Source organism: Macrotis lagotis, chromosome 2, assembly GCF_037893015.1.
Source record: "Macrotis lagotis isolate mMagLag1 chromosome 2, bilby.v1.9.chrom.fasta, whole genome shotgun sequence".
In the NCBI taxonomy this organism is placed as follows: Eukaryota; Metazoa; Chordata; class Mammalia; order Peramelemorphia; family Peramelidae; genus Macrotis; species Macrotis lagotis.
The window spans coordinates 310,679,392-310,701,121 of record NC_133659.1 but is presented as its reverse complement, the minus strand read 5'-3'; the positions used below and the strand labels follow the sequence as shown (position 1 = coordinate 310,701,121).

General features: G+C 41.4%; 1 protein-coding gene across 1 annotated transcript in view; it reads left to right on the top strand.

Annotated features, from left to right (window-relative positions):
• Positions 1 to 481: 481 nt before the first annotated feature.
• Positions 482 to 21,730, top strand: part of EEA1 (early endosome antigen 1) — a 125,600-nt gene continuing 104,351 nt past the window's right edge. The window contains exon 1 of the mRNA XM_074226570.1: positions 482 to 589. Coding sequence (XP_074082671.1) covers positions 566 to 589 — 24 coding nt within the window. The 5' untranslated portion in view covers positions 482 to 565. The remainder of the gene's footprint in view (positions 590 to 21,730) is intronic.

The window sequence follows — 21,730 nt, the reverse complement described above, 5'->3', positions numbered from 1 at the left end:
TCTGTCCAACACAGACAGCCCCCACTCTGTGGCCGGGGGTCCTCGGGCCGGGCGGGGGCGGGGCGGCCGGTGGGGGTCCCCCGGGGGATTCTGTCCAACACAGACAGCCCCCACTCTGGGGTCCTCGGGCCGGGCGGGGGCGGGGCAGCCGGTGGGGGTCCCCCGGGGGATTCTGTCCAACACAGACAGCCCCCACTCTGTGGCCCGGGGTCCTCGGGCCGGGCGGCCGGTGGGGGGGGGCCCCGCCCCGGCTCCGGAGCGGCCGGGGAGGGCGGGGCGCAGGCGCGTCCGGCCCGCCCGCCCACGCTCCGGGGGGCGGGAGCACACCGCCCCCGCCGCCCGGGATTGGTCGCCGCCCCGGCCCCGCCCCGGGGGCGGGGCCTGCCGCGCGCTCCCGGCTCCCTCTTCCCGCCCGGGGCCAGGAGGTGGCGCCCCCGCCCCCGCTGTCAGCGGCCGCGCGACTGCGCGCTCCTTCCTCGAAGGCCGGCCGAGAGAGGGGCCGCGGAGGTGCCCGAGCGGCCGCCGCCCTCCCGCCCCGGCCCCGGCGCCGGCCCCGAGCGCCACCATGCTCCGGCGGATCCTGCAGCGGGTAAGCGGCGGGCGCTGTCGCCGCGGCGGGCCCCGGGCCGGCCTGTCACGCCCGGGATGAGGCGGGGGGGGGGGGTCGCGCGCCTCGGAGGGGGAGGGGCGGGGCGGGGCGCACGCGCTGTGGACCCTCTCCCCCGGCGGCCGTAACGGCGCGTCTTCCCTCGGGTGTCATCGAGAACGTGGCGGCCCCGCCCCCGCTGCCCCCTGCCCCCTGCCCCCGCTCCGCTGACCTCCGCCCCGCTGACCCCCGCTGCTCCCCGCTGACCTCCGCCCCTCCGCCCCCCCGCCCCGCTGCCCCGCTCCGGAGGGGCCACGTGGGTGAGGGCCGGGCCGGGCCGGGCCCACGTGCTCGGGCCCCCCACGGGCGGGAGGGCGGGGGTGAGTCACGGCCGCGGAGGGCGGAAGCTTGTTCCCGCGGCCCCGGGCGGCGCGGCCCGGCCCGGCCCGGAGCTTCCGCGGGGCCCGCGGGGCCCGGGCCGCCTCCTGTGCGGGCTCCGCAGCCCAGGCCAGCGCGCCTTCACCTGCCTAAACGTAAGCGCACAGCACTTACGAGACCCTTAGTGTTTACCCTGGTCTTCAGAAAAAGCTCCCCGGGTTCGTAGCCACCAACAGGTATAACTGGAACCCTTAAATCGTAAAGCGGGGCGGCCTTTTCCCTTGCCTCCGCCCGGACAAGCTGGCCCTTCTCGGCGGCGCCGCCCCGGAGGCGGCGGGCTGGGGAGGCGCCACTCGCTTCCAAACTATTACACATCGCAGAGGATCGAAGTCTTTCTTTTGTTGTGGCAAGGGTGACGTGACTTCCCCAAGGTCACACAGCTAGGTCATTGTTGAGTGTCTGAGGTCACACTTGAACTCGGGGCCTCCTTGACTCCAGGGCCGGGGCTCTATCCGGGAGGTTCGCTTTTTAAAACTTCTTTCCTGTTTCTTTTTTTTTTCCCCTCATATCTCTCTTTCGTTCTCATTCTTCTTTCACAACACGACTAATCCGGGAATATGTACAAAGTCGCCCCTTAGTATCATGGTCTTTGATGACTTTTTCACTTCAGTCACGATTGTTACTTTCTTTGGAAAAGTGCTCTTTAGCAAGAAATAGGGGCAGCTAGGGGCAGCAAGTGGATACAGCACCAGCCCTGGAGTCAGGAGGACCTGAGTTCAAATCCAGCCTCAGACATTTAATAATGACCTAGCTGTGTGGCCTTGGGCAAGTCACTTCACCCCATTGCCTTGCAAAAACTTAAAAAAAAGAAGAAGAAATAAATCTTGTATTTACTGTTATTTATAACTTTGAATCTAACCCAGACGAGGTACTAAAAGGGACCAAGAGCTGGAAGAGACCTTAGAGGGCACATTTTACTCACTAGGATCCAGAGGTCCAAAAGGTAAAGTGACTTACCTTGAAATTATCCAGCTCTAGGAAATGCCTTATTTTACCAGTCAGTCAAACACATGTAATTCAGCTTCCATCTAATACTGAATTTTATTCTTGTAGTTGTAACAAAATTATGTTGGATCATGGGATCATGGATCTACAGCTGGAAAGGTCTTTAGAATTCTGGTCCAGCTTTCTTATTTAAAGATGAGATGATGAAAGTAGAAAGTGGCCTGTCTGGGATTCAGGTTTGTCCTGTCACTCCATGTTCAGCATTCTTTTCCATTATGCTATGCTGCTTCACTGAATGTACCTTAATGAATCATAATACTGCCTCTCCTCCCTGTCCTGTTACCTGTCCAGAGCCCTAGTCTATTCATGTTGCCCCCACCTGCCTAGTCTGAGTTGATACCTGTGAGGTTCAGTTTGCCTCCTGCTTAGGGCCTCTAGTTCAAGTCCTTTATAGGAGACTCAGAACTTTCCAGGGAACTAGCTCTCCTTTTTCAATCAGTAACTGTCTTTTCTACTACAGTATGCTCAAAGGGGGGTTTGCTAAGATTTAGATGTAGATGTAGGCACTTCCTCCCTTCAAAGAACTCACATTCTAATAGGGATATAAAACATTAGTTGATAATTATAGGATATCAAAATAAAGACATTGATTGAGGGGACTATTAACACTTGGCAGAATCAAGAAAGTCCTTTTACTCTAGGTAGCACTTGAACTGAGCCTTTAGAGGGAGCTAGTGGTTTCAAGAGATGGAGATGAAGAAAGAGACCATTTCAGACATGAGGGACAGTTTGTGCCATGTCCTCCATGGAAAACTTAGTCATATACTGTGGAGGAGTGTGGATAATATTAGCTAACTGGTTTGTATTGTAAATGTACATGAGAATGTAACATCTAATTACCCCTAAAAGATAGGTGAGAACTAGATTGCCAAGGGTTCTAAATGCTAAACAGGCAAGTTTGTACACATTATTTTATCCTAGAAACAATAGGAAACCATTGAAGCTTCTTGAGCAGAGGAGTGACATGACCAGAACTTTAATTTGAGCTACAGTGTGAGATAGAGAAAGAGAGGCAAGGGTCTCAAATAGGAGGTTCTTAAATAGTTTAGGATAGAGGTTGTAGTGTGAGTAGAGTGAAGGGGGCAGATATAAAAATCTTAAGGGGTTAGAGAATTATTGAGAAAGATTGTTGAAGGATGATTTCTAGGTTGTAAACTTCCTCTCTTGAAGGCAGTTTTTGAATCTTCAAACTCAGAAACTCTCAAACTTGGGATTATTCACAAGGTAGCAGCTTTCTAAGACTGGAAAAAGTCCACTCACTATTTATCTCCTAGGTTGTTTATCTGGGTGAATAGAAGAACAGCATATATAAGGAAGATGGAGGTAGAGGGCAGTGAGTTTAGAGAGGAAAAATAATGACCTTGAATTTAGATATATTATGTTTGAGATGGCTCTGAGAAACCAGGTGGAAACATCATGCATGTTGCTGAAGATATGGACTAGAATGTTAAAAAAGAGATGAGGCCTGAATGTTTTAATTTGAAAGACATCGCTTGGAGTGCATGGTTGAATCCATGGAAGCTGAGGTCAGTAAAAGAATGTGGAAGGAGAATCGGTGAAGGTCCAGGACAGAGCTTTGAGGACATTGACTCATAAGGGGATACACATGGATGATGCTTCTGAAAAGGAGACCAGGAAGGAATGCTTCAGCAGGTGTTAAGAGAACTATGACAGCAGATTCATGAAGATGCAGGGAAGAATGGAGGAGATGGGTCATTCACAGTTAAGATATAGTAGTGAGATGAGAAACTTGAAAAGGCGACTAGATTCAGCAGTTAAGAGGTCATTGGCAACCATGGAGAATCCAGGGGCAGATTTTGAGCAGTGATGGGCAGGTGTGAAAGTGGGAAGTTTTTTCCTAGGAATGTGGCTGTGATGAAAGGATCAAATGAAGGTTTATTGAGGATGAAAAGATCTGTCTTTTTTGCAGGCAGCATTAGTAAAAGTTAGTGGATTAAGAATAGGTTCAAAATGAGGGAGAGAAGGAATTACCAAGCTTTTGGGGCATATGGGCAGGGTTGGGATCAAAAGTACAAATAGAGGGGGCAAGGATTTTGGCAAGGAAGACCACTTCATCCTCAGATAGGGATGATTGGGGGGATGTTAAAGTCATTTGAAATAAGGAATTGGTGAGGAAAGAGAACCCCTTGGATGGCTGGTTTTAGTTTTGCAGTGAAGTATATGAGGTGAGGTTCTTTTCTGAGTGGAAGTGGGGGTGATGTTAGGTGGTTTAAGAAAAATTTTGGAAAAGTTGTTTTAGAGTGTGAGAGAGTGTTAATCAGGGAAGGTAACACTACACATTAGAGTGTAGTAGGATAGGTCCAGTTGAAATTGGATAACTGCGCATGGTTGTATGATTCTAGATACTCAGCAGGATAGGAACAAGAAGATAATGGTGTTAGATTAAGATAATGATATTGAACTCCATTTGGTAAGTAGAAACCTGCCAGAAACAATTTATTTTTAGGTCCTCTCAGTTTAATCAATTCAGAGTGTTAGATTTATTTTCTAATTTGCACAGTATTTTTGATAGCTTGCTGACCTGGTTGATGATATTTCTTTTTTTTTTCCTTTTCTACTTTTCTTACAATTACATGCAATGGTAGTTTTCAACAATCATTTTTTTTTTACATTATTCTCCCTCCTCCCTTCCCACTTTCTTCCTCCTCATAGAAAGCAACGTAATATGGGCACTACATCTATAACCATGCTAAACACAGATCCACATTATTCATGTTGTGAAAGAAGAATAACATCTAAACAGAAAAGAAAAAAATTAGAAAAAAATGACATACTGTATTTTCCCATGTATCAGATGCTCCCATGTTTAAGGTGCACCTTAATTTTGGGGCCCAAATTTTGAAAAAAAAAAGGTATTACATAAAGGTATTGAACTCAAGTTTTATTCATCACAAAATTCATACAATTCCTCATCACTGTCAAGACTCTCATCCATGAACTTGTCCTCATCTGTGTTTGATGGCAAATCACTGCCTCTCAGGAGAGACTCTGACCACTCTCCTGCCTGGACTCTGGTCTGGGGTTGACCACAAGCTCTCCCCGGGCAAATCTGGTGCATGGGCGAAATCTTAGTCCGTTCTGTTTCATGAACCTGAAGCACCAGTTATCTCCTCCTTTGAAATCAGTCACTTCTTTTTTGTCAAGCACTTCTGGCCTCATGCTGAACCATCTTTGTGGACACAAGAATTCCACTGGTCCTTTGCTCTTCATTCCACCTCTTCAATTCCCTTTCTAACTCAGGCCATTTGGTCCTTGCCTCCATGGCCTTCTTCTGATGGGGCGTTTTCAGGAGGGTTTCTTCTCCCCCATAGCCATTCTCAGAATGTTTTCTCGGTTGGAGGAGGACCAAACTGACCTTCAGCAGCACGATTTCCGTTTACTTTTGCAAACTGGATCACTTTGAACTTGAATTCAGTGCTGGACGAAAATCTTTTCTGAGCCATTTCTGTGCAGAACTTGGCAAAATATCACCTATTATACCCAAAACAAATGTGAAACAATGAGCTCAAAGACAACAAGCGTGAAAAAATGTGAAATGCAAGTAAAAAAATCTGTAACCACTGTACAAGAATGTTCCCAGTTTTTAGACCCCCAAATTTTTCAGAAAAGGATGTCTTAACACATGGGGAAATACTGTTTCTTCTCTGGATATGGATAATATTCTCCAAGTCTTTCATTATTGTTTTTGATTATTATACTGCAGAAATGATCAAGAACTTCATAGTTGATCATCATTCCATGTTGCTATTGCTATTAAATGTGTATCATGTTTTCCTGGTTCTGCTCACTTCACTCAGAATCAGTTCATGCAAGTCTTTCCATGCTATTCTGAAGTCCTGCCCCTCATGATTTCTTATAGAATAATAATGTTCCATCACATTCATATACCATAGTTTGCTCAGCCATTCCCCAATTGATGCCCCCCAAATAATGGGCATCCCTTCACTTTCTGTTAGGAGCCAGGATCTCTAAGCTGTTTGATAACAGTTGCAGCAAGAAGACTCAGGACCCCCGCAAATTTCCAATTCTTTGCTACTATTGAAAAGAACTACTGTATATTTTTGTACATGTGTTTTTTTTTTTTTACCTTTTTTGTTGTCTCTTTGGAATACAGACCTAGTAGTGTGGTATTGCTGGGTCAAAGGTAGAAACAATTATAAAATTAATTTCTGATCTAATTTAATATTAACCACGTATATTCCAGCTCCTGACCTTGCCATTCCCCTAAAACTGCTCTCTCCAACGTTACCAACCCAAATGGTTTTTTTCTGTTCTTATTCTCCTTTACTTTTGGCATTGCTGATCACTCTCCTGGTTCTCCTCCTCCCTATCCAACCACTTCTCTGTCTCCTTTGCTGAATTCTCCTCTATATCAAGTCCTCTAACCTAGGTGTCCCTCAGGGTTCTGTTCTGGGTCCTATTCTTTCCTCCTTACGGGTGGGGTGTTCTCATCAGATTCCAGGAATTTCATTATCTTCTCTATGATGGCTCTTAAATCTTCCTCTCTTGCTCCAAACTCTGCTGATTTCCAATCTCCAGTCTCCCACTGCCATTTAGACATCTCAAACCAGATATACAATAGATATATTAAATGCTATATATATGTCTAAAATGGAACTCATTCTTCCTAGATCCTACCTGCTCCCTGCCTTCTATATTACTGAAAAAGAAACACTATCCCCCTAATTTCCCTCAGGCTCACACCTAGCAGCTATCCTGAATTCCTTACTGTTGTCAAACAAAACCTATTGATTTTACCTTTGTAAAATTTAATATTCCTCTTCCCCCTACTTCATCTCTTTAGCTGTCACCTCCTTATAGCTGGATTACTGGCGTAGCTGCTGCTGGGTCTTCCCACTTCACTTCTCTACCTCTCCAACCTGTCCTCCAGCTACTAAAGTGATTTTCCTAAAACCTAGGTTCAACCATGTCACCTTCTTAATTTAATAAACTTCAGTGGCCCCTTATTGCCTCCAGGATTAAATGCAAAGTGCTATTTGTTTTTCAGAGCCCTTCCCTACCCTTCTACCTTTCCAGTCTTACACTTTCTTCTTCCCACACTTCCGGCTCTCCCTTCTCCACACCCATCTACTTAGTTCCCTGACTTTCATTGTCTCAACTACGTCCTTTTACTGGTATCCTTCCCCCAATGCCTTTTAATTCTAGTGCTTTCCAATTAGTTCCTATTTATCCTATGTAAAGCTTGCATGCTGTTTCTCTCTTTGCTTCTTGAGGGGAGGACTGTCTTTTGCCTCTTTGTTTCCTGAACATTAAGCAGAGCCTGGTACTTACTGGGTACTTAATAACAGAACATTGTTGGTCATATTTCAGAGGATTTTTGAGCAATATTTTCCTTTTTTATTGATATTTTATTTTTTAAATATATGTTATGAAAGTTTTTAAAATTTACCCACATGCATAGTTGTTACACAACTTTCTTCTACCCTTCCTTCCCACCCCCTCCCCTCTGTCTAGTGAATGTCAGACTTGACTATTTGTGTTAAACATGTTTACATATTAGTCATTTTCTGTATGAGGAATTAGGACTAAGGGAAAAGCAAGAAAACCATGGGTTAGGAAGGAAAAACATAAGAGAAATTTAAAAAAAAGTGAACCTAGCATTCATTCAAATACTATAGTTTGTTTTGTTTTGCTTTGTGTCTTCATCTGGATGTGTATAGCATTGTCCATAATAGGTCTCCCAGAGTTGTTCTGAACTGCTGAGAGAAGCTGCATCCATCAAAGTTGATCAACTCCCAATGTTGTTAATGTGTACAATGTTCTCTTGGTTCTGCTCCCTTCACTTAGCATCAGATCCTATAATTCTTTCCATACTTCTCTAGAGTCCAACCATTCATGGTTTCTTAAAGAACAACATTATTCCCTAACATTCATATACCATAACTTGTTCAGCCATTCCCCAATTAATGGGTATTCCTTCCATTTCCAATTCTTCGCCACTTCAAAAGGAACTGCTATGAATATTTTGGAACATGTGGGTCTTTTCCCATTTTTTTTTTATGATTTCTTCTGGATATAGGCCTAGTATTGGAATTGCTGGGTCAAAGGGTATGATCAGTTTTGTTGGTGAACATAGTTCCATATCTGTCTCCAGAATGGTTGGATTAGTTCACAACTCCACCAGTTGAACAATATTTTCTCACTATGATAAAAAAAAAATCACAGGTCAAAATAAGGTAATAGTTAACATATTACTTCACAAAAGAGAACATAAATCACTTCATCTTTCAGCACATGTAACCATGTGAATCATTCTGGAAACCACTCAATCTCCTTTTTTACCAATCCCCTCATGACATTCTGGCTTGTCAAATGTGGACTAAGATGAATACAAGAATTGAATTAATCTAAGAGACTTCTTCCTTCTATTAGATGTTTTATTTTTGCAGTGCCTGGGGGAAGGCAAATCACCTTATCAAGAGAGGTTCCCCCTAATTATAGTTACTACTACCCTTAGTCTCTTTTCAGGGCCCTAGCTTTCATTCTTGATCTTTTACATATATTCTTAAAATAAATAAAATGAAAGGTTAGGGAATAAGACAGCAGTCTTTAGTCATTTGGTCTCAGAATTCTTTTACATCTAGAAATTACTTTTGGTAATTAACTTTTAAGTGGACTATATCAATATTTATTGCTAATGATCTTTGTAGGTTTAGCCTAAAAATAATTTAAATATGTGTTAATTTTTCAGAATTTATCTTAATAAGGGACAATTGTTAACCTCTAGAGTTTGGCCTCAAGAAAGAACATAATACAATTATTATTATATTAACATATACAAACACTTAATATTTCTCCAAGTTTGATGATTGCATAGTCGTGCATGAGGGATCTGACTAGAATACCAGACCCCCAAAACGGGAGTCAGTTGATCAGAAGTGGGGTGGGGGTCCTGAAAAACTACTCGCTTTGACCATCAAGGAAGGGAGCTGCCTTTAACTTAGGATGGGGGTGGATAATTCAGGATGGGACCGAGGAGCTGGTTATCAGACATTTCATTAAAAGAAATGGGGCAGCTAGAGCACTGGCCATGGAATCAGGAGGTCCTGAGTTCAAATTGGGCCTCAGATAATAATTTTACTTAGCTGTGTGACCTTGGGCAAACCTTAAATAAATTTAAAAAAAAATGCCTTATCAGTCATGTTAACAAACTGCTTGGGAAGTTAGACAAATCTGATCTGTAACTTTGAGATTAGGGTTGGCTCTAAGGGCTGGTTGAGTTGGGCTGGGATTTGAAGTGGGACTAGGCAGGCACTGCCCAACTCTCCCTCTGGAAGCTTCCCCCATGGCCTCCAACATAGATTTTGCCCCCCTCCCCAGGGTTTCCTTTCTTCAGCACCTGTCCCCAGTGCTTGAACCCTGGTGAGTATATATCTTCAGAGCTGAACATCATAGATCTTTGAGCGACAGGTTAGCTTAGCTATGCCCTACAATGATGTCACATTGTGCCATAATGATGAGACAGGTTAGCTTTACCTTACTTTCTATAGACTACTCATAAAATCACCATACTGAAAATTAGACCATCATGAGACAGGTTTGAAAAGACTGTGTTGTCATCAAATCACATACTGTTATTGCTGGAGCCCCATGGTGCTTCACTGATAGGGGAGGCACCCATATCCATAAGGTGAAGGACTCCCACAGTATCTAGATCATCACATACTGAAGCAGGCCTTGGGGTGAGAAGGATGTCCTTGCACAACTTAGTATATATAATCAGCATAGTGTGCATGTCGTGCCATCATTCATTTGATATCTTCAGTTACAAAGGACAACAATCAATCAAAAGACTTCCACAAAGCAACATGAGTCATTCTCCTTCTAGGATGTCAGCACCATCCAGTGACTCTTGATACAGTGGGAGTAGAGGTTTAGTATTATCATGAAAATAGTTTTCACCTTGTGAACCCCCTGAACGGCTTAGAGAGCACCTGCTCTCCTGACCACACTTTGAGAACTGCTGGTCTAAGGAAAAGGAAGAGGATTTATTTTGAATTTTTTACATTCACCCCCCCCCCATCTTGCTTCCCTCTCCCCATCCCCCACAGAAGGCAGTCTGTTAATCTTTATATTGTTTCCATGGTATACATTGATCCAAGTTGAATGTGATAAGAGAAAAATCATATCCTTAAGGAAGAAAAAGTATTGTGTCCTATTGTTGAACTAATGGAATGAACAAATCCATCAAGGTTGTTCATCATCCCCATGTTGCTGTTAGGATGCTCAGTGTTCCTCTGCTTCTGCTCATCTCACTCAGCATCATTTCATACAAATCCTTTCAGGCTTCCCTGTATTCCCATCCCTCCTGGTTTCTAATAGAACAATAGTTTTCCATGACATACATATACCACATTTTGTTAAGCCATTCCTCAATTGAAGGACATTTACATTATGTTCGATTTTTTTGTCACCACAGAGATGCTATGAATATTTTTATACAAGTGTTTTTTTATACATTACTAAAATATTCTTGTTTAAGAGTAAACATGATACCCCCTCCCCCCATGAGAAATAAAGTAAAGAGGAAAAAATGTGTTTCATTCTGTGTTCTGATACCATCAGCTCTGTCTTGGGTGGATCACATTCTTTATGATAAGTCCATCCTAAAAGTTACTTCCATATTTTTGCATTGTTGCTGTTGCTGATTGTAATTCCCTCCATCCATTCTTCCCCACTACCATATATTTTCTCTCTCCTTTCACTCTGTCCCTCTTCTAATATGTGCTGTAGGGTAGCTGAGCAGCGCAGAGGACTGATCACCCTTGATTTTGTTTTCTTAATATTTTCTGTTAAAACTTTTAAAAGTGGGGGCAGCTAGGTGGGCCTGGAGTCAGGAGTGCCTAAATTCAAATCTGGTCTCAGACACTTAATAATTACCTAGCTGTATGGCCTTGGGCAAGCCACTTAAACCCATTGCCTTGCAAAAACCTAAAAAAAACACTTGAAAAGCAACTTTTAAGACTGCTTCCATAGTGGGAGTTATTCATGGTAAGTTAGCTGGAAAGAGATGAGTGGTGATGGAACAAGAGAACAACAAACCAGGGTGACTAGTCAGAAGACAAGTAAAGTAGGGGAAATGTTAAGAGAAATATGTCCTATAATCTTTTCCCTCTGCATTGATCATATACCTTACAAGACTGCCCTCCTTCTTGCCCCTACCTCATCTCCATTATCCAAACTGAGGTCAGTGAACTTTTAGTAAAGTACCTTGGTAGGCACAGAAGCCCCTATCAACAAAACATTAGATCCCTACCTTAGCCTGAAAGATTCAAGTTTTTGTCCTACTGCCCTTCATCAGTCTATCTCATTACTTCATCCTCTGCTTGCTAAGCTACACACCTGCAGCCTGTCTCCCTATATTCTCCTTAAAAGCTTGCTCACTCAGTTGAATTTTTCTTCTTCTTTTGGAGGACAACCTACTCTAGGGGGGGAGCATTATTCCCTCAAATAACTTCTGATTCCCCTAAGCCCTTCTTTATTACACATTCCCTGCTTTCTTGCCTTCCTTGGAGGCAGCCAGTTCTGGGGATGCAGTGCAGGATTCCCAACTCTCCCACCCCCTTCTCCTTGCTGGATTCATGATGATCTAAGTCTAGCCATTGTCTTGTGACTGTTCCCCGCTGCCCCCCCCCCGCCTTTTTTTTTTTTTGCTATTCTCCCCAGCCCAGCTTGTAACTGTTTTTTCTTTGCTTAACTCCTACTTCTACTGAAACTCATCTTGCTGCTTCTTCAAAGAACCTAATTTGCGAACTTTTTGTAGTAACTTGTCAACTTTTGCAGTAATCTGAATTAAAATTTAAAGACTTTTTTAAAAATCTTCTTGAGTCAGCGAGCCTAGTGATTTCCTCACTCAAAACAGTCCATTGATTTTTTAAACCCCTTTCCCTGGATTTCATTCTCTGAGCTTCAGAAAGGTATGGACATGAGGACTGCACCAGCATGGTGACCTGTGAGTGTATAAGAGACATGATAGAAACAAGACTTGGTAACAGCTTGTAAATGTGGAGTGTGAATGTTAGTGATGGGTTGCAGACTACCTTGTAGTTGCAGGTCTGTATAACTGGGACAATGGTGGTAGAAAAAATTGGAACTTCAGAAGAGTTTTGGGGAGAGGGTGGGAAGAAGATAATGACATGTTTTGGACACATTTGATTTTGATAGAGCTGAACACCTCTTGGTGATGCCAGATAGAAACTCAGGAGAGGGATTTGGCTAGGATTGGGAATCATCTGGTAGGAGCTGATCACATCATCAAGGGAAACGGCATATGTAAAGGGAGGAGGTGCCTGCTCTGAGCTGCAGAATTAGAGTAACATAAGCACACACATAAACATGAACATACAGGCCCACACGTGAAGAATTATGAATAATATTAATCCATCTTAATAGACTTAACTGATTGAAGATCCTGCAAAGAAAAATGAAAATAAATTGTGGTCAGAGAAAAAGGAGAAAAAAAACAAAGGAAGAAAAAAACTTAAAGAGAAGCAAGAGTATTGAGGAGGTGATTGACAGTTATCAAAGGTTACAGAGATATTAAGAAAATTAAGAATATTAAGAAAAAATTAAGGCCATTTTATTTTGCACTTAATAGATCATAAATAACTTTTTTTGGATATTTTTCCTATTATTGTCTAATCTTACTAAGAAATGATTAAAATATACTTCAGAAAAATATACTACAGCTCAACTCTGATTTTTAGACAAACTATTTTCCCCCCACTAAAAAAAAGCAAAAAAAGGTCAACCTAAACAGTTTTTTTTAAAAAGGCATCCCTTTGTCCCTTTTATTAAATAGCTTTTCCTTTTGATTCTTTAGTTTTGGATAAAACACAAATTTTCAGTATTGAATGATTTTCATCTTGTAGACAATTGGTATTAATCCACTTCATTTTCAGAACTCCCCTTGGGTGGGAGTTTCTAAGAATAGAGTGAATCCTCTTGTATTGTAGTCCTCTAGCAGATTATAAAGTCCTTCCTTTGTAATTAATACACCTTCTGGCATACAGTAGGTACTTAATAAGTGCTTGTAGGTTGATTGATGAATGTTGTGGTTTAGGAGCCTCTTAATAAACCTTGATCAACCTACCTTCAGTGCCTCCCTTTTTCTTGTAAGCCTAGCATTGTGGTTTTCTAGCTGCTATCTTATTCTCTCTCCTACCAAGGAGTTTGAGTCTTCATTGAGGTATGGTAGAGTGAATCTATTTTAGGTTCATTGCTAAGGATAAGCAGCATGTCTTGTCTTCTATTTGAAGTAAGTCCTTGGGAAGACCATGTCAGCTGTCCCTTCTCTATTATCATACTACTTCAGTGTGGCTGTTTTGTCATGTTTGTAGTGGATGATTTTTTAAATTGAAGATAATGGTAGACTGTCTTTTGATCATTGCATTTTTCTAGGCAACTAAGTGATGCTGTGGATAGAGTGCTTGACTTGGAGTCAGAAAAGTCCAGGCTTAAATCTTACTTCAGCCATTTGGGAGCTGGATGACCCGGGGAAAATTATTTAATCTGTTAGCCTCAGTTTCCCCATCTGTTAAATGGGGATCATGGCTTCTACCTCATAGGGTTGGGAGGATCAAATGAGATAGTACTGAGATACAGGAAAAATGTTGAGGGTCAGGACACAGTTTGTTTCTCAATGAATTCAGACTCAGGCTTTCTCCAGATTAAGTGAAGGCATTTATTTGGGGAATCCAGCTGCCCAAGAGCATGGTCTCCCAAAAGGAAAGTCAGCCTACTGAGGGGGTAAGCTTTTAAAGGGATTGGAAGATGAAGTACTTAGATTTAATACTTTCAGGCCTAGGGCAAGGATTTAATCATTTTGTTTTGTTGATAGGTGGTGTATGTCTTTTGCTAGGGGATAGGGTGGGGCAGGGATTTTCTATGACCTTATCAGCAATTATTTTCTAAACTTTTAAGAATATACATGGACACACAACCTCTTTTGCTATTGAGGAAGACCATGACAAGCAAATGAATGGGGGGGGGGGTAGGGGGGTTGTGCAAAGTCACCAGGCTCACTTTCTCCTCCACAGCCATCTGAGTCCAGTGAACATTCAGGAATCAGGATGACTGAAGATGACTTGGATAAGAGGCCGTCAGGGTTAAATTGAAGTAGGACACAGAGAATATATTGTAATCTTTTGAGACTACTGTAATATCTCCATTTCCTAAGCTCCTAAACCATGTTGGATTTTTGGTCACACCTCTGGGACAGAGAAGGCTTAGCATATACACTGCTTTTGTACTGTTTTAACTACTCCTTGGGGATTGCCCCTGTGACACATGCATTGGAAAATACCTGCAGATAAATGCTAAACCATGCCCCAAGCGCCACCCTTGTCCCATCCACTGGAAATGTTGCCAATTATTAAAGATTTAAAGATTGAAGATAGAAGATTTGAGGTCCCTGAAAAGGTGAAGGAATTTGCAGCTCTCTGGTATTTTAAAACTGCTTGGGATTTGATTATGGCAAAATATTGTTGCAAAGTACACAGGCCACAGTTAGTAAGAAAAGCAGTAAGCACCCTGAGGACAGGTCAGTTGAAGTCTGAGAGAGAGAGAGAGAGAGAGAGAGATAAAAAGAAAGGCAGCCATGAAACTTGGTTTAGCCAGGCCACATGGTGAGAGGCCCATCATGCTCCACTTGGGTTAAGGAAGAGCATGAGAAAGCCCCATCCTTCTGGATGGGAGCCCCAGAAGAAGCAAGAGAGCTCAAGGGGTGGATGCTTCCTATTGGATACCCTTCTATGGTAGGTTGGACAGAGGGTGGCACTTAGGGAGTGGTCTTAACTCCCTGGATCAGGTATCTTCCTAAGGCAAGCTATGTGCTGGTCCTTCCTGTTTCAAGGTGCTTGACCCCCAAGTTCAATATGTCATTTCCTGTCACTCCAGCATGCAGGCCAAGGCTTAAGTGAAGGGGAAATGGGGACAATACAAACAGCAGTATCAAGGAGAGGCAGGATACAATCAACAAGGGGTTAGTTGGTTAGTTTATATCTCAAGAGTGGCGAATCTCACCCATTTAACAAGATTTAACAGCATTTAAGATTACAGTTTTTCTTTTTGCTCCATTCATAATTCTTTACATTTCCATGCATCAGAAAGATGTTTGATCAAACTTTCTCCTCTCTCTTTCTCTCTCTCTCTCTCTCTCTCCCCCTCTCCCCCTCCCTCTCCCCCTCCCTGTCCAGATCCTCATGATCTAGCCATGTAGTTGGAACAAAATGGCCCCAGCTCCATATGTCTGGATCTATGTTGATCTAAATTTCTTATTTTTTCTCTTCTAAGCTCCTCTTTTCCTTTTCCCCCCTTTTGACTTCACTACTCCTTTCCCAGCTTTTAAATCCCAATATGGCTCTGGCTGGATCTCTGTTGATCTTAGCTTCTTTCCTTCCTTTTTCTCTCTTAAACATTTTAGCTTTTCCTTTAAATAGCTCATGATCTAGCTGCTTCTCCAGAGAGCTTAACCAGTGAACTTTATATAGTAACTTATGAACTTTCTGTAATAACTTATGAATTTTGCAGCAACCTGTGAATTAAAATCTTAAGTCTTTCTTACCTTCCTCGGAGAGTTGGTGAGTTTTTTTTATTACATACAAACCCTCATAGATCCATTGGTAAGCATCTTTCCCTGAAGGTATTTTTCCATCATCAAAGTGAGTTGCTCAAGATCACACATTTAGTGACAGACTGGTTTTGAAATTGGGTCCTCCTGACTTCAGGGCTGTCATCTTACCCACTGTGCCTCTAACTTCATTAACAATTATCAGTTGAAGAGCTTGGTGGTACAGTGGATCAGGAGGATCAGAATTCAAATCTGGCTTCAGACACCTTACCACTTATTAGCTATGTGACCTTGGGCAAGTCACTTAACCCTTGCATCCTGGGCCATCTCCAGTCATGCTGATTCATTTCTGGCCACTGGACCCAGATGACTCTGGAGGAGAAAGTGAGGTGGTGACTTAGAACAGCCCCTCCTCACTCAAACTGTAGCTGCTTGCTATGTGTTTGAGTTCGATTCTGTCATGTGAGGAGTCAACACTCAGGCCTGGGGAAATCAAGTGTGGAAATAAAAAAAAATTATTAAATTTATTAATTTATTAAAAGAAGTTACTTCAATAGGAAAGGATTGGGGGAGGGGAGAGAGAGGGAGGGGGAGAGAGAGAAGAGAAGAAGAGAAGAGAAGAGAAGAGAAGAGAAGAGAAGAGAAGAGAAGAGAAGAGAAGAGAAGAGAAGAGAAGAACAGGCAAGCAAGCAAAGTTGGCTGGGCCAACAGGCTGAAGAGCAGAGATTCAACCCAGATTTTTATGTCCTGCCCCTTAGCCAGAGGGCAAAAGGTGAAATTCCTTCCCTTTAGGAAATGTAGAGGGTGAAACCTAAGATGAGGATACAAATTTTACATTAAACTAGGAAACAGACGGCTAGGTGGCTAGTGGATAGAGCACCTGCCCTGGAGTCAGAAGTGCCTGAGTTCAAATCTGGCTTCGGACACTTAGTAATTACCTAGCTATGTGGCCTTTGGCAAGCCACTTAACTCCATTTGCCTTGCAAAATCCTAAAAAAAACCCCCAAACAACCCCGCCCCCAAACCCCTAGGAAATAGTGGTAGTCGATCTACATTTCAAGAGTGAGAGACCTCCACCCAATTTAACAAGATTTTTAACAGCCCTTTAAGATTACAGATTTAGTTTCTGCTACATTCATAGTTCTCTACATCTTTTCCATGGTAGTCAATTTACATCTCCAGAGTAGGAAACCTCCACCCAATTTCTATATTCATATTTCTCTACATTTTTTCTCTGCAATAAAATCACTTGTTTGTCATGACATCACCTCCCTGATGTCATGGTCTTCTTTGAGAGTGAAGGAGAAACATCTATGACCTCAATCAATAGCATACTTAAAACACGTTGTAAATCTTAAATTTTTAAAAAAAAATGCCAATAGCTATTGCCAATGTTATTGATATTATTTGTTCTGAATACTTTGGGAGATAGTTTAATCATTGTATTTTTAACCTACCAGCAAATTTTTTCCCTTCATATTCCCTGTGCCATAATCTCAGAAAACTAGGGATTTATTATATTTTCACTCTATATTTACTTCATCATGGTATTTGGCTCATTGTTTTTCTAGAAAATATATTGGATCTGTACTTCATTTTTATAGCCCTTGCCCTATTTTTTTCTGCTGGAGAGAATTACTCCAACAAACTCCTAGTTGATCTTCTTACATCTAGTTAAAAAATAAAATCTAATGTATCATATTAACAATAATATTATTAAAGCTATTTAAAATCTTTTATACTGTATCACTATTTGCCTGCTAGGTGCTGTAACAGTTGAGTAGAAAAAAAGGAGCTGCCTGGAATCCACTGGGCCCTGGAGAGACAGACTGGGCTGGGGAGAATAAGGGAGAAGAGCTCTGGTATCAGACACAGCAGATAGTTGAGATGAATGACTTTGGCAAAGTCCCTTAACTCTCTACAGTTTTTCTCATCTGTAAAGTTGGGCTGAATTCCTCCCCGTGCAGGGTTGTTATGAAGAAAGCATAAACCTTAAAGTTGTATGTACCCTTTACAGGTTAACAGATTTAACATGTTAATATGATCATGCCTTATTATTCTGGCATTGATTCTCTGTTCATGATCTGTTTGTTTTACATTTCCTTGTTTTTTTTTTTTTTTTTTTTTTTGGGCAAAGCAATGGGGCTAATTGGCTTGCCCAAGGCCACACAGCCAGGTAATTATTAAGTGATGTCGGATTTGAACTCAGGTCCTCCTGACTCCAGGGCCAGTGCTCTATCCATATTGCACCACCTAACCTCCCCTGTTTCACATTTCTTACAAATAATTTACAGGTTTTTTTCCAGCATATTTTAAATTTAAGTCCATTATAATCCTGGCCTCTGAAAGCGTTATGAGTGACATTGGGTATGATCTCTGTCTTTGAGGAATATGTGATCTCTTTGGGGAGATAATTATGTGTACACACATATATGAAAAATTGCTAATATGAATAATTGTGTAGAAAATGGGTGGCACAGAAAGTAACTGCCATCAGAATTCAGAGGTAAAACAACCATTTCTCCTTGAAATTTTTCTTACCTTGAAATCTTCAGTGAGTAGATACAACTTTTAGTTAGGTCTTGAAGTTGAAGTAAGAGTAGAATTTAAAACAAGATGATAGCTAATGGGGAGATCAAAGGCTAGTGCAATTTTGTTTTTTGTTTAAGTTTGGGAAACTTGTTCTTTGTTCAGAGACAGAAGGGAAAGAGCCATTGGAGGTGAAAACTGAAGGTGATGGAGGAAGGCATTAATGAAGGAGCTAGGTCCCTGAGAAAGAGTAGTGAAATTTGGGACACAGGAAGAAAGTTTAGCCTGGGAAATAAAGATGCCTTAATTTGAGAGAAGAGGGAAGAAAAAGTGATATTATGGAAGAGAAAATTTTATTTCATAACTTCTATCTTGTTAGTAAAGAAGGGAGTAGGATCAACTACTGAGTTGGAGATTGAGGAGAATGGTGAAGATTTACCATAACAGTTTTAAGGAATGTGGGAATCCTTTTATTCATCTTCTTAGCAACCAGCAGCAGGGAACCAGTTAAAGTTAGTAACAATTTGTAGAGGTCCAGGCCAGCATGTTTTACATTTTTCCTATGTTATTATTCCTTATGTCTAAATGTTTTCCTTTTCCATCTTATTTATAAACACATTCCTCTTCTTGACTACTCTCTCCTGTCTCTGTGTTGTCTAACGATCTCTTTCCTCCTTAATTACCCTTTGACATACTCTTTGGTCATTCCCCTTGTGTATTGTTACTCTGGTTCTGCCTTCAGATGTCACCCTCCCAAATCTTTTTTATTGGGATTTCAGCTATCATTGACTGCCACCCTTGAGTTCTTAGGTCACTTGGTAACCAACCATTTTATCCCTTCCTTATGCCTAGCCACCCTGAGTGACTGCCTGCAGCCAAGACCTTCTCTTCTTGTTACTGGGTACTAAAACACTATGAGAGGAAGTCATTAAACTGAGCCAATAGGATCCATTATAAATTCATGTCTTCAAGCCTCAGTTCAACCTTCCTGGATGCAAGATCAACTTTTAAATCATCTCTTACTTGTTTCCTTTTTCATTCTTTATAGAAGTTCTTCAAAATTGACTTCACTATTTTCAAGTCTTCACCTCTATCACTGATCCCCTCATACTCTGAAGATGACCTTAGTTTAAGGTCATAGTATCTCAGACTATGAATTCTTTTAATTTCCTTCTGCATCTTAAAAATTCTCTTTACCCATCCTTATTCTCTTCCTTTATTTTCATATATAATTGTTTTTGTTTTTATTTGTTGTTTGACTCACTCATAATTTAAGATTTCATTATTAAGTATCTATGTTGGATGTGTCTTTTGTTTGCTGAACTAAACTATTTTTATTCATTGTAGTCTACGAAGGATATGTTTTCTATTTCTGTCTTTTAGCAGATAATTTCAACAAGTATATGTTCTAATCACGTTTTGATAAGAGTTCCATGTAGGGGCAGCTAAGTGGCTTAGTGGATAAAGCACTGGCCTTAGAGTCAGGAGTACCTGGGTTCAAATCTGGTCTCAGACACTTAATAATTACCTAGCTGTGTGGCCTTGGGCAAGCCACTTAAGCCCATTTGCCTTGCAAATAAAAAAAAAGAGTTCATGTAGTGCTGAAAAATAAGGATATTCTTTAGCAGTCCAATTTAGAAAATGAAATAATTTTTTTAGCACAATTTTCTTTTTGTTCAGTTCTCTATTTTTTTCTTTAGCTGTTAGACTTATCCTAAACTAAGACATTGAAATCTCTTGCTACTATTTGTTATTGTCCTCTCTCATTTGCCTTCAAATCTCCCTAGATCAGTGCCCTCCCAACAATTCTTTTAGGTGTCAGTTGCCCTAACAAGTTTTGATTTCCTTCCTTTCCAGGCAGACTGAGTGGTCTACATGTCCCTATTGATTGTACCCATTGTAAAGCCTCATCCCCTTTTTATAGAATATCTTGCTTCTCTCTGGGAAGTTTTCATCAGTGGGACTGACTTATCACTGAAACAAAATTTCCCTCTTTATTTTCTCCCATTTTCACCTTTTGCTTCATTGCCCATTCTTCTGTAGGTGGTCTCTTTCCCTTTCTTTTTTTTTTCCTAAAGAAAAAGGTGGTTCTCCTTGCCTAAATCTGTGACTTTGATTTCATTCCCTTTTCTCTCTTCTGAAACTTTGATTTACTTACTATTTTCCTAATCTTGAATTTCTCCTCAAAGGCTTACTTTTCCTTCAACTTCAACTCTGATTCTGAGTGTCATTCAGGTGACTGTCCTATTCATCTAGTCTCTCCTTCACTGCCAGACTTTTCAAAGGTTACATTTGTTGCCTCTACCTTTTCAAGACTTAATTACTATGCAGTGCTTTTTACCTCTGATTTTTTTTTTTGAAACCTTAGGCACATGTCTTCTGCCTTTAAGGCCCATCTCCCAGAACCATTGCTTCTCAAGAACTTCAGTCCCACTTCTGTAAGCATCTAGCACAATGCCTTTCTTGTGGCTGCCACTCCATTTAGGGCCTCATTGCCTTTTGCCTGAATAATTGTAATAACCTGACATTTCTCGCTGTTGTCAATCTTTCCATTTTTGGAAATCATAAATCTGTGTGTGTCTTTTGTGTGTGTATGTGTACCTAGATGTACCTTTATTGTGTCTCCCCCAGTTACCTTTAGTGTGTTTCAGATAATAATTGAGTTTACTAAATATATTACTTCCAAATAAACAATGTAACTTTTTTTTTTTTTTAGGTTTTTGCAAGGCAAATGGGGTTAAGTGGCTTGCCCAAGGCCACACAGTTAGATAATTATTAAGTGGTACTCCTGACTCCAGGGCTGGTGCTTTATCGAAAATAAACAATGTAAACAAACTTTTAGTAGGTGACTCCCATCACATACTCATTGAATCCAGATTTCTTTACCTGACTTCATTTGATTCCTTAACTTTTCTCAATTATTCCCTTTTATAAGCTATTTTTTTGCCACTTTATGCTCTTTTCCATCTTTGAATATAGTTGTCGTTGAATGGTACAATGTAAACTTAGATCTTTCTGTCTCAATACATTGCTTATTTAGAAGCTATTTATTTAGTAATCCTAATTAAGGACTGAGAAATAAAAGGTGAGTGAGTGACCAAAATAGATGTCATTGTACTGTACTTCTTTATGATCTTGTTAGGCTCAGATTTAGAGAACATTTATTCTTTTTTTAAAATTTATTTTTATTAAAGATATTATTTGAGTTCTACAATTTTCTCCCCAATCTTACTTCCCACCCCCCACCCTCCTACGGAAAGCAATCTGTCAGTTTTTTACTTTGTTTCCATGTTGTACCTTGATCCACATTGGGTGTGATGAGAGAGAAATCATATTCTCAGAGAAGAGGAGAAGTCTTAAGAGGTAACAAGATCAGACAATAAGATATTTGTTTTGCCCCCCTAAATTAAAGGGAATAGTCCTTGAACTTTGTTCAAACTTCACAGCTCCTTATCTGGATACAGATGGCACTCTCCTTTGCAGACAGCCCAAAATTGGAGAAGATTTATTCTTATTTTAGACACAATTCTAATAAACTTGGTTAGCTGCTTTTTCCCCTT